This window comes from Athalia rosae, chromosome 1 (genome assembly GCF_917208135.1).
Source record: "Athalia rosae chromosome 1, iyAthRosa1.1, whole genome shotgun sequence".
Taxonomy (NCBI): domain Eukaryota; kingdom Metazoa; phylum Arthropoda; class Insecta; order Hymenoptera; family Athaliidae; genus Athalia; species Athalia rosae.
This window is the reverse complement of record NC_064026.1, coordinates 32,522,445-32,535,302: the sequence shown is the minus strand read 5'-3', so window position 1 is coordinate 32,535,302 and position 12,858 is coordinate 32,522,445. Positions and strand designations below refer to the sequence as shown.

The window sequence follows — 12,858 nt, the reverse complement described above, 5'->3', positions numbered from 1 at the left end:
AGATCACTATAATTATGTTCTAAATATTTCAAGAGTAGAAAACTTGCGCAAGGTTAAATGGAATACACAAATAATACACAATGTTTACAGTTCAAACCGTGTATGCACTCAGCTACAATACATAATAAAAAAAAAAGTGAGGCCAGTTAGGACTGAATTACTGCTGAATTAACCTACACAATATCTTACAATTTGTTTTTCGTGTTTTTTCTTTTCCGCTCAAGCGTGTATAGCACACATCATTTTTTGGTTCTTAGATAAAGTTATATAACACCAAGCACCATTTGTGCGATAACTCAATGCACATTTTGATCAGTATGTGGAATGGGCATACATTCTATATACAATTTAGTTTCTCTAGTTTTCATTTCGAACGGTATTTAGAATATTTTGATAAAAGTTGATCTGCCTCAATTTGTGAGAAACGATCTTCTTCGTTCGATGTTGGAACTGTACTAGTTTCTTCAAGCCATCTAACTGCATTTTGATACTGACCAACTGCTATGTAACTTTTACCAAGAAGTAACTTATTGTCTTTGAATGGTCTATCAGTCAATTTTTCAGCACGCTCAAAGTCAATTATTGCTTCATCGAAGGTAGCACTTGGAGGTTCAGCAAACAGTGTTGATGCAATCTGTAAAATGTTCAAAACATTTGTCAAATAAAACGAATATGGAAGTTTATAAATTAAATGACAGTATAACTGGACTGCAAAATTTACCTTTCTTTCAAGCCAAGATAAACTAGCGACTTCATATTTAAATCTCCCCAATAAATGATGAAGGGCAGGGTCATCTGGTCTAAGATCTAAAGCCTTGTCAAGGTGCATCCTGAATCGATGACCACTATCTATTTTTTCTCTTATCGGAAGGAACATTGACTGTGCTCCTATTAGGATAGCGTACCATTTGTGAAAATCTGCGTTATCTGAATCTTCAAATACCTGGCAAGCCTCAATACCTAAGAAAAAACACAAATGTCAACCCAATATTGACGAGTAGACGAAGTAGCTTAAACTCCATTATTAGGTATTGAACAGTAGAAAATTAAAATTGTCCTGATGGGAATTTTCACCTTCAGCAATGAACTTTTGCTTTTTGCTGCGCTCTGTTGTGTTGGTCGAACACTTGTGACAAGCTCTAGCCAACCTCCATACAACTTCGAGATTATCTGGATACTTGACAAATAAAATATGTAGTTTACTGAGGGCGCTTTCGATGCTGCTAGCTGTCCCACCTTCAATCAGTTCATCGGTTTCAAGAAGTTGTCGGTCGAGCTCATTTGTTGCTCCTGATTTCCTGCATAACTGAACATATACTTTCTTCCGCTAGACTATCTATATTAAAATCAGTGTATATAGTTTTATGGTAGTCAACAAATGTTGAATCTATCTGGAGAAAATGCTCATTATATTTCCACATATGAAATCACATTATTTTCAATAATAATTATTCCAATAGAGAACAAAAATAACTCTATAGCTCATACTTTCTTGCTCATGAATAGAAAATTGATGCTGAAATAATGCATTGACCAAATTTGCTTCCATTACAACAAATCCAGAGTCTACTTTTTACTTTGTGTAGTATTGTAGCATGGTTTATGAATTACTGTCAGCAAAATTACAGCATGATCTTGTTAGATGAATGAACAAACCCTTCATTGTCTCCATCCCCTGATTCCATGTCAGAAAAATCAAAGAATTCTTCATCATCAAAGTCTGTATCAGCTGTTGAAAAAGCATCCACGTCCGTATCATTATCAGTTGCAGTATAGGTACTACCATTTTTATTAATTTGTCGACGCCGTAATGTTCTTTCTCTATTTCTACGTTGATTATGCTGTTGCATCCTACAATACAAAATACAAAGAAATAATCAGTTTTCTCCCGATGTACCTCATACAGGATTGCTAAATGACAAGAAAACTTTTTTTCCCCTAAACGAAATTAAAATTACCTAAGATTATCCAATTGGGCTTGTAGCATAGCCATAGTTTCACTTAGGTTATTCAGATCTCTTTTTACTTGCTCGGTCTGTTGTTGTTCTCGAATTTTATGGTAAACGAAAAGGCCAACCGCCCCGATCACGCCAAATGCTGCAGCGACTGCCGTGGCAATCACTTGTGGGGAATTCAAATTGCTCATGGTGCTAAGAAATCGAATATGAAAAATAATTCGAAATGTATTGCAATATCCCTTCAGGGTATACCAAGCCATGTCCAGCACATAGTGAAACAGACACAGCAAGTTGGTATAATAATTTCTATGTGCTTTGATCTCTAACACAACTACTTTCTCGAAGTACAGTTGTGCGGTTTTAAAATTTTACACATTCATTTTCCATCTAGTTACTTCTGAAGTCCATGCGTGACCGTCCTCGTTAATAATTAACGATTAAAATAACAGCCTCGATGAACAAGAAAGCAACGGTGTATGGTTTTTGCAGTAGCTGAATGAAGGAAAACATGAGGACCGCGGAGAAAACAGTAGTATACAGTAGGGAAACGTGTCGTCGATATGTCAACGCGTTATTCAATATTGATATGAATCACCTTGATCCTTATATTTGGTTGAATCTTCATGCATTGACCTTACATTATACGCCACAACCCCATGACCACTTTCGGCAATGTCGAATAAAAGTCTCCTAAACACTGATCTCTATACTATTGAGATTAGTGCTCCTAAACGATTAATAAACACTTACTGTTATTTCAACCCCGCTCCCGATTTTATGCTCTGCCTACCTGCCTATAACCTCCGAGGAGAGTGTTTTCCGCCTTCAGCTAGATCCACGTGGTGCACATACCGTTACTTCGGTACTTCTTCAAAATCTGTGTGTTTGCATTTCATCTATGCAATCAGAGCGGGGTATCAAAAATTCCAAAATATAAAACCCACTGATATGAACACAAATTGATGAAACAAAGGTAAAGAATCGACGGCTCAAAAGTGTCAAATAGTCCTTGATGGTTCTTGATCATTTTTGATCAGGGTGTTCTAATACTTCCGTTTTCGGAGTTCTCCATAATTCGGCGTGATAACGGGTGCTTTCCAACTACGAACACAGTCGCACAGATCAACACTGTGTTCAACACGGTGCTTTCCAACAACGACACAGTGCGGCATAATCAAACAGAGCTCAGACTGTGTTTCTAGTGACATTCGACGCAGTGTCTGACTCATTGCTACCAACGTGTTGGTATTTTTTCGAATAGACGTTAGTAATACCGTAGGCCAAGTGGCGGCAACGTCGAAATCATAACCTGTTATTATCACACAACTTACCATAACCACGAAGACGAAATTTACTAATTTTTAGAATTTTATTTGACCCGAAGATGTCAAGTCAGCTAGAATTGCAAGGTAAGATGAAGCTCTTTACGACACTCATGGGGAAAAACAACGGGAAAAAGGCAAGCGCGCTCTGGTATGCACACTTGAAAACTAAAATAAGCATTTCAATTAATGAGCCGACCCAAGTGCGCACTGAGTCTACCTGTGTCAACCTGTGTGAGCTTGATGGAAAGCACCCAACGGCCGTTTTCTCGGCGCGTTTCATTATAGAATTCAGTGGCGCGTTTGAGCGGCGGATAAACGAAAAATATCTGAACCGGAAATGTCTCGCGGTAACATGGCGTTCATGCCATGCGAAATCTTCTCTCAAGCTGTCGGGTCGTAATCAATTTAACGAATTGAAACTATTAAGCGCTTACAGATTGTATTCCAGTGCACTTAATTGTAGTTGAACGTCAAGTATTTATTAAGTGTCGAGTAATTTGTGGCCTAGGTGTTTCAGTGTTTTGTGTACAAGTGGTGATTTGGGAGTGGGCCTTGTCAAGTTATCGCTACTTACGACGCTACAGCAGGTTGTTTCTGCGATTTACCAATTCTTTTTTTCACAGATGCACAGTTAACATGCACAAAGACGTAGTATCATTTTCCCTGCGAATTTCACGCATAGCAATTGATTAACCTTCAAAAATTACTGTGAAATACGTTATCCCCACTCCTATTTTTTGCAGTATCACTTCGTCGAGCGCTAAGAAACTCATATTATTCCACGCAAGCATCTACTCGAGTTGATTATCAGTGTGTTTATCACAATGAAACTAAGAAACTTGAATAACTCATGACGGTCATATTGTATTAAGTTTTTGCCACCTTGCAATTACATTTCATGATCTCACGTAGTACACGTATAAATCACTACCCACATAAATTCATGGTAAAATCAACAAGTTTTACAAATTATTCGAAACTCGCCACATTAGAATTCAAATCAAGAAAAATTTTTCAGGTGTAAATTTTTAAACATAGGTATTCATGTATACTAGAGGTAATATTGATTTTGCAAAGTAAGTTCAACAAACAATTGGCGAACGCTAAAAAATGTTTACCGTAAGTCTTCATAACAATTTTTTTTTCTTTCTATTTGCAGATATTTCTCAATGATGGGCTTATCGATGTTACGCGAATCATAAATTTGTAATATGTATCTGGACATAGATCAGTTAGAAAAAACTTTGGGTTTTATATAAAGTTAATTACTCATTCTCCAATTTCTCAATATGTCCGTCAATACTCAATTTGCTAATCCACCTCCGGCTATAAGCCTCCCTAATATGTCAGTTCCACCTCCAATTGCAACACCAAATTTATCAGCACCTCCGCCAAATTTAACAACGATAAATACCTCCGGAGGATATCAGCATAGGTTTGGTAATCACAGAGATGCAAGTCGAGGATTTTTTAAGCCATTTCGACCCTATCATGCACCAAAGGTGGTCGCGGGTGGTCAAGATGCATTGCAAGATGAATTTGATGGCAAAAGACTTCGGAAATCTGTCATGCGAAAGACAGTTGACTACAACGCTGCCATCATCAAAACTCTGGAGGTATAATGACTAGAGTTCTACTGTTTGATCAGTCAGCTCAATTGCATAAAGTTCCAATGTAATTGAATTTCCAAATTATTGAGATCAATGTGTCATCTAAATAGTAACTTGATTTACTTTGATGTATTATGTTAGCCTGAATCTTTTTTTAGACGTTCGATCATTTAATTTTTTGTAATGAAGTGATTTCAAGTAGTGAATTCAAGTAGTGTTTAGACATGAAATTTGATTGCCTTCTTATGCAGAATCGTGTCTGGCAACGAGACTACAGAGACAGAAGAGCTTTACAACCGGATGTTATATATTATCCGGATCTTCTCCCACCACCAAGTTACGTCGATAATCCAATTAATGCAGTGACAACCAAGTTTGTCAAGACAGCAACGAATAAGATGCGATGTCCAATTTTTTGTATGGCCTGGACACCGGAGGGAAGAAGACTTGTCACCGGTGCATCTAGCGGCGAATTCACATTGTGGAATGGGCTTACTTTTAATTTTGAGACTATCTTACAGGTGCGAATATCAGGAGAATTAGCCATCTTGTCATGTTAAGCAATAACTTGTTTTTTACTTGTCTCTTTGGGTTCATTGAATGAGAACAAAAAGTCACTTTTATGAGAGTTCGAATATTAAATGTTTTCTTGTTCTCTGTAATTAAAATATTAGATTTCAACTATCGTCATTGGATAAAACCACACAACAAATATTGCAGCCATAAAAATTTTACCAAATCGTTTTGTTTCTTCATTTGTAGGCCCACGATAGTCCTGTTCGTACAATGGTTTGGTCTCACAACGAAAGCTGGATGGTGACGGGTGACCATGCTGGCTACGTCAAGTACTGGCAGAGCAACATGAACAACGTCAAGATGTTTCAGGCGCACAAAGAGGCGATTAGAGGACTCAGGTATAAAATCTACCACTCTAGTCCTTACATCTATCGTGACATTGTCCCTCGAGACCGATTAATTCATGTAGGAGTTATGATACGATGCCCGGGTTCAGTTTTGATATGTTTTTGTTGTTTTGAAACTTCCTATATAAAGTTACAACTACTCGTATGGGTTCACAGGTGATGTGTTTTTTCTTTCTTATTAGATTCCCAAGTTATTTAGCAGATTGATGATGCATTTTTGCTGAATGGTTTTTTATGTTGTTGGTACCTTACTTAGGTTTGTCGATGATTAAGGTTGTCTGTCGAATTCTTTCACAACTTCATTCGATTATACCTTAGAGCGCAATCATTCCTTACACTCGTTTCTATTCTATCCTATCCATTCGATTTCATCAGTAATTCAATTTGAAAATTTCAAAAAACAAATGTTTCTCTCAGTCCGAAAGTTGGTAGAATTAAAAAATACGAAACGAGTTTGTAGAGGCTTTTATTAAGAATTGTCGTCGTATTAAATCCTTTGAAAAACTACAAAAATATCACAATAATGACACGCGTGCGTGGTTACCGACAGATTTGTACGCAGAGCTTAATTTGAATATGAAACTTGAAGCAGAAGTGCGTGAAGCAGTTTTGTTTGTTGAAATTGTTCAGACCCCACTCTATCTTAACAACGTCTGTTACGTATGCGGTTCGATTTGCGGATCTTCTTGCCCATTCTACCGTAGTTGAAGTTGTTCAATATATTTGTAGAATGATTGCCAAAAATATTGGGCAGTGTTGGAACACGAATAGCTATGGTTACAACGTGTTTTGAGTACCTAGGTAGGATCGGTGGATGCATGATTTTACAGTATAGTTCTCGCTTTCGAAAGCCAGAGGGTCTTACCTCTGCTTCCATCATTGGGTAATACTTTGTATTTAATAGTCGTCCGACTACGATCTAGAATCGCCGAAAATTTGAAATTAAATTTTATGTTCTCGAGCTTGAACTGCCAACCATTTCATCTGGTTTAGCCGTTCCTTAATCTTCTAGTCTAACTCAATGACTTTATCGAGTAGAATAAAAACTCTTAGCTCTCAGGTTGAAACACGATAAAAAAAAAATTAGGGTAAAAGTTAAAATAGAACCTTATGGCTATCAGAAATCATATTTACATGATAGGATGTTAGGCAAAGATGTATCGTAGAATAAAAAAACAATTATTAATAAAACATAGAAGGAAAATACAGTAGCACCCAGTCGAGATTCCCATCGTATAATAAAGATGAACATCCTTTCTCCTCTCACATCATCTAAAAAATATCAATATAAATTAATGAATACTTCAGTATATCACAAATATTTCAATAATAAAGAATAATCATCGTATCTTTCTTTGTCTTGTGTTGCTCGTGTCCTTCAGATGAAAAAGCGAATGAATAAAATAATGAAAAAATACTCATGTACACATCGAATATTCTTTTACGCAATAAACGTTAAATTTGGGGAAAAAAACAACCTAATTTTCGTACATTCTCCGGTGGTCATGTGGCATCAAAAGTACATTATGTAGGTGTCCTATTCGAACTGACTCTCGTTCCTAAACTGCAGATTGTATTTTGAATGCCAGATATGACTGTCGGAGATGGCTTTTTGTTTATTTACAATATTTACATCTAGACACTCCTTTTCTTAGAGCATATATATGTCCAGTTTTCGGACCGTCCGTAAAGTAACCAGAGTACAGAACAGTGTTTAATGAAGTCCTATTGTTAAGTTCAGGACATATCCACATACACATTTCCCCCACCTTTTCCTCATGTGCAGAGCGTATTTATTTACTATTAATTTTTCTAGTCAGCTTATATTTACCGAAATAGCTACTTTTTTTTTAATCGCACATTCATGTACGTTCAATTACTTGCCCTACATTCTTGTTCAGTACAACTTTGAATAGCAAATATGAAAAATTACTAAAAATTACAAGGATTAATTCCCTACAAGTATATTGTCCCTTGTTTACTTATTTTAGTTTTGTTCAATGGATTGATCTTTCATTGGTGCAAATAATAAAGTCGTTCCCATTGATTTTTACAACCATCATTCAAATGTTCTGATCATCCCTTGTGAATTTGTTTTCTCTCACATTCAATCACTGCATAATGGATTTGTTGAGATGAGTCGAAATTCTTTTCATGCGGATAATCTGAATAGGGGAACTCTTATTGAATAATATTCTGCACATTGCCATGGTTAACATAAAAAAAAATAAAGAAATTAAAAAAACTAGTAACCATTTTCAAATCACACATCGTTGATGGGTATCACTTCTCTGTGACTGCTTCACCACAATTGTCCGAGCCTCCAAGTCGTTTCGAGCTGTGCTATATTTGGGATCTACAGCAGATTGGATTCAAATTTTCTGTCAAATTGCATATTTTAATAAAGAATGGTACACCCCTTGCTTCTTCCTGCTTATAGTATACTAACATTTGTAAAGAGTCAATAAAAGATACATAGAAAAAATATCGTATAAATGATATCCCAGAAGTGATGTATCATAAAAATTTTTTCAGCAGAATTAAGTTGTCAGGATTTATTTATTTAAACAATTTACGATTGAATATTACGCTCTGTGGTAATAAAAAAAAAAAAGCTGTATTTGTAAATATTAAAATAAAGTTTACATTCAAATATGTTAAACTTTGGCATAATAAAGATATTAGATGTTTTTCTTCACTTGGTATTTTGGTATGGTAGTACTTCTTTATTTTATATCACTCCTGAACGTTTGTTACATATGTGAATAAAAAATAAAGAATTCGTTTCATAACTTTGACGGCGCATCTGTGTGTATAACTTTGTCTTTTTGGGCGGGTAGTTTCAGTCCTACGGATCACAAACTGGCCACTTGCAGCGACGATGGAACCGTCCGAATCTGGGACTTCCTTCGATGTCACGAGGAACGAATTCTCAGGGGTATAACATATTCGTATTATGAAGTCTTTCTTGCATTTTAATTCACAAATTAAAAAAAAAATTTTGCACTCAAATAAGGAAGTGCTCCAGCTTTTTAGAAACTTAGCAAAATCCTTAGTACGAAATGACCACTTGAAATTGTACTCTACTGCAAATTAACAAGTCAGTTTTACACATAAGATTCTGGAAGATTAATGTTGTGTTCCATTTTTAAATTTATCAGATATTAATGAGAATTCACTGCAAAAGTTTTGCATCCAAATTATCGTCGGTGTGATGTATTGCGGGATTTGATAGACGTCAGTTTTTTATAAATGATTTCATGTTTGTTTGGAGTAAATTATTTGAACAAGTAGTAGCGGTGGTCGATAGTTATTTTTTAAATTGAGGCCAAGAATAAAGTTAAGCATCGAGCTGAATTGCAAATATGTTCAGTGTTGTTGTTATTTTAATGTTTTAATTATATACGTAGTGATAGCTCCATACTAATCTGTATTAATATTATGTCTTAGGACATGGGGCTGACGTGAAGTGTGTCCATTGGCATCCGCAGAAGAGTCTCGTTATATCTGGAAGTAAGGACAACCAACAGCCAGTGAAACTCTGGGATCCAAAAACTGGTCAATCCCTTGCAACCTTGCATGCACATAAATCTACAGTAATGGATGTTAAATGGAATGAGAATGGAAACTGGCTGGTAACAGCATCTCGGGACCATTTGTTAAAGTTATTCGACTTGAGAAATCTAAGTCAAGAAGTTCAGACGTTTCGCGGTCACAAAAAAGAAGCTTCAAGTGTTGCGTGGCATCCAAGTCATGAAGGACTTTTCTGCAGTGGTGGAAGTGACGGGGCAATACTCTTCTGGCATGTCGGGTAGGAATTTCGATTGCAATTGAAAATAATCACTTTAAAAATATCAAATTTATGAACTCGTTTTGTGTTGACTTCCCCAAAGAGCTGACAAGGAAGTTGGAGCAATAGAGCAGGCACACGACAGTATAGTGTGGACGTTAGCATGGCACCCACTTGGGCATATATTATGTTCTGGAAGTAACGATCACACGTCAAAGTTCTGGACGAGAAATAGACCTGGTGATTTGATGAGAGACAAGTACAACTTGAATACGCTGCCAGCAGGCGCCGCAGGAGTTGATGATCATGAAATTGGTAACTGAAATTCGAATGTATTACAATACCCATTTTTTCAAATATGTTTTCGAGTTTTAGTAAGGCGATTCTCTTTTCTTTCCAGCTGACGACTCACCAGTGATTCCTGGCATGGGTCCTGAAGACCGAATTAACGCTGATGGTGAAACTGAAGACAAAACCGGAGGTATTCCAGGCCTCGATTTGGACCATGCTGTAGACGAAGGAAAGAAATATGCCAACAAAAAGGTTCCTTACAGTAAACCGATTCCCAGAAACTTTCAAGCACAATGGAATGAAATGGAAGCAGAAGATATAGAGCAAGTTGAAGCACTAAATGCCTTTGTCAATCAGCTGATTGAAACAACGCCTGGAGCCGTGCCTTTGAATGAAGTAACACCCAATGCCATAATTTTGTATGGGACAATGATTCCGGTTGAGCGTAAGTTTTTAAATATTGGCATTATCTCTGACATAAGTTTGGCATAATATCAGAGTACTGTTTGCAAATGAAAACTACATTTAAATTTCATATCACAGCTGAATCGAAATTAGCTGAGGCCATCACGAAAGGAAACGATGCAATAAACAAATTGGTCTTTTCTGGAGAGATAGAAGAACTTCGTGAAGTGATTGGATCTCCTGAAGGCGTCGAAGACACTGAAGACTTTTTGCAGGATGAAGGTGAAATCGACTATTCAAAAGTTCCTGAAATTGAACTTCCCGCACCATTGCCCAGTTCTAAGTTCGCCCAAAATCCAGAACTATTAAAAACATTGAACCGTGGTGGTAAAAGGAAGTTTGATCAGTTAATTGGTTGGAGTGATGGCGGTGCTAGCGACAGAACATCAAAAATACATCAACCTGTGTTTGGTGCTTCGATCAATGATGACTTGTCTAGTGACGCAGATTCGAGGTCTGGAATGGGGAAATCTAATTCAGGTGGGGACAGGGACACTTATGGAGTTGGTTTAGATGAGGATTTTAGAAGATTGCCAAATGATGTGCGAAATATGGGTAGAGATGAAGATTTGCGGTTCAACAATATGGGAAATATGTCTGGAGGGCCAGGTAGGCCAGGTATGGGTAGCGATCAAGATCTAAGGAGTAAGTCAATGAACTTTGGTGATACAGATTTCCGACAATTGCCCCCGCATAATTTTGGGATGGGTAAATCAAGCCTTGACGATCCCTTTGGAGATAGAGATAGAGAAGGCAGAGAAAGATCAAGATGGGATGATGAGAATGGTAGAAACCTAAATGATAATTTTAATATGGATTTCCCAGGTAATAACAACTTTGATAAACGAGATAATTCGTCGTCGAACATGTCAGGCATGGGAAGTAATCACAATATGTCCCATATCGGATCCACCCACCATAACATGCAAAACCTAAATCCCAATATGAGCCATCACTTGTCAAATATGTCAAATATAGGTCCTCATTCGAACATACCGCCACATCTGAGTATGCCAAATAAGGGTAATCAAAATATGCCCTCGCACCAGAGTATGCAAAATATGGATAACACCATGTCACATATGAATAATCCGAATATGTCCACTATGCTGCATCACCCTAACATGCCTCCTGGATTTGGGCCAAATGGAGGGCCACCTGGTAATTTTGGACCTAATTTCAGACCTCCCAATGGTAACTTCGGATCTAATCATAACTTCAGATCAAACCCCATGGCTCCTTTTGCTCCAAATTCTGGTGGACCATCTTACAACAGCTCGTTTATGTCGAATCAAGGGCCACCAAACCTGCGAGGTCCTAACGCTGGAAATCAAGGCCCACCAAATTTTGATCGTTCAGGTTTTAGTGGTCCAAATTTTCGTGGATCTAATCCCGGAAATCAGGGACAGTCTGGTTATGGTGGATATAACAAAAATGGGGCTATGCATAACATGCAAGGAAGATCCAGGAGTACTAATGAAAATAATGGTGGAAGAGGTGCTTATAATAGTAGAGGCAGAGGTAGAGACAATGATCGGGGTGACCGAGGTGGCAATTCTAGGGGTAGAGATAATTTTTGAACAGGCTTTTATTGATGATAACTGTGACATTGTGTTAACATTATGATAACGTTATGTTGACACAAACATGTAATATGTGAATTCCAGTGATACTTTTCCTCATATGCCTTTGCAGAGAATAGTCACTGCAGTGTGAGCGCTACTAAGCCTATCAGCTAACAATGAAAATAATCAATCATATTCAATCAGTTCTTGGTAAGGACACCAAGGTGTTAATTAGAGAAATATGTGCTTAATTTGATCTCTGCGTCGATACTGATAGATCCTTGGTAAGGGTGTAGAGCCCAATTTTGAATGAAAAACCGCCTTTCAATTTCCTTGAGAGCCCGGATGTCCTTTTTCCACACCATACCCTGACACAAATCTGAAATTGACGCTAACGACTCATTCTTTTTTCGAATAAATCATTACTTCATTTTATATGCCACCTGAAGCTGTGAAGATTTTTCAATGATACACTATTTTACAATCATATTGCTATTATATTTCGGATCTCCATTGACTGTACTGTAAAGCGGCTTACATTGCAATATCTCAACAACAATATTATCACCACTTGGCATGTTTATTTAAAAAATTTGGATCCCATGGTTAACCATAGGGAGTATCGAATTCGTCCCAGATCGACTTGTACCTATTTCAACGGAATTAACTATTATTTGGTAAATTCTCAGAATGTAATCTGAAAATATTGTAATATATTATACAGTTATACACAACAATTATTCTGATAAAATTGTTCACTAGCTGCCTTGTGAGGGACATCATTTTGTTCGTGATTAGGTTATCACATTGATAGAATAGACTCCTACTTATGAAAGTTTGAACAAGAGCAGTTTAATTATGATTCATTGATAATAAAATTGAGTAAAATAACCAGTTTTAAATTTATTAACAATATCGAGATTCGTTAAAA

General features: G+C 36.9%; 2 protein-coding genes across 9 annotated transcripts; one reads left to right on the top strand and one right to left on the bottom strand.

Moving 5' to 3' along the window:
* Positions 1-83: 83 nt before the first annotated feature.
* Positions 84-3,988, bottom strand: LOC105691594 (regulator of microtubule dynamics protein 1-like). 6 transcript variants are annotated; one of them, XM_012410191.3, is made up of 6 exons: positions 3,858-3,988; positions 1,959-2,150; positions 1,657-1,851; positions 1,075-1,298; positions 722-960; positions 84-634 (listed from the first exon to the last, which is right to left on the bottom strand). In XM_012410191.3, exons 2-6 carry the CDS (start codon positions 2,144-2,146, stop codon positions 365-367), a joined length of 1,116 nt encoding a protein of 371 aa, XP_012265614.2. In that variant the 5' UTR covers positions 2,147-2,150; positions 3,858-3,988; the 3' UTR covers positions 84-364. The 6 variants fall into 6 exon arrangements, with proteins under 6 accessions (XP_012265614.2, XP_012265613.2, XP_012265615.2 ...); XM_012410190.3 differs by lacking the exon at positions 3,858-3,988 and adding an exon at positions 3,290-3,428; XM_012410192.3 differs by lacking the exon at positions 3,858-3,988 and adding an exon at positions 2,554-3,241.
* On the top strand, positions 3,236-12,818 carry LOC105691592. Of its 3 annotated transcripts, none has more exons than XM_012410186.3 (9): positions 3,236-3,367; positions 4,443-4,899; positions 5,145-5,414; positions 5,656-5,807; positions 8,657-8,754; positions 9,267-9,627; positions 9,710-9,921; positions 10,007-10,342; positions 10,441-12,818. In XM_012410186.3, exons 2-9 carry the CDS (start codon positions 4,573-4,575, stop codon positions 11,940-11,942), a joined length of 3,258 nt encoding a protein of 1,085 aa, XP_012265609.2. In that variant the 5' UTR covers positions 3,236-3,367; positions 4,443-4,572; the 3' UTR covers positions 11,943-12,818. The 3 variants fall into 3 exon arrangements, with proteins under 3 accessions (XP_012265609.2, XP_012265607.2, XP_012265608.2); XM_012410184.3 differs by lacking the exon at positions 3,236-3,367 and adding an exon at positions 3,569-3,870; XM_012410185.3 differs by lacking the exon at positions 3,236-3,367 and adding an exon at positions 4,213-4,359.
* Positions 12,819-12,858: the final 40 nt, after the last annotated feature.

Coding starts and splice junctions, on each gene's coding strand:
- LOC105691594 (XM_048651429.1), bottom strand. CDS start 2,218: ATGGCTTGGTATACCCTGAAGGGATATTGCAATACATTTCGAATTATT. Junction 1,852..1,958: donor GCCCAATTGGATAATCTTAG/GTAATTTTAATT, acceptor TTTGTATTGTAG/GATGCAACAGCATAATCAAC. Junction 635..721: donor TATCTTGGCTTGAAAGAAAG/GTAAATTTTGCA, acceptor AACATTTTACAG/ATTGCATCAACACTGTTTGC.
- LOC105691592 (XM_012410186.3), top strand. CDS start 4,573: ATGTCCGTCAATACTCAATTTGCTAATCCACCTCCGGCTATAAGCCTC. Junction 5,808..8,656: donor GAGGCGATTAGAGGACTCAG/GTATAAAATCTA, acceptor TTGGGCGGGTAG/TTTCAGTCCTACGGATCACA. Junction 8,755..9,266: donor CGAGGAACGAATTCTCAGGG/GTATAACATATT, acceptor ATTATGTCTTAG/GACATGGGGCTGACGTGAAG.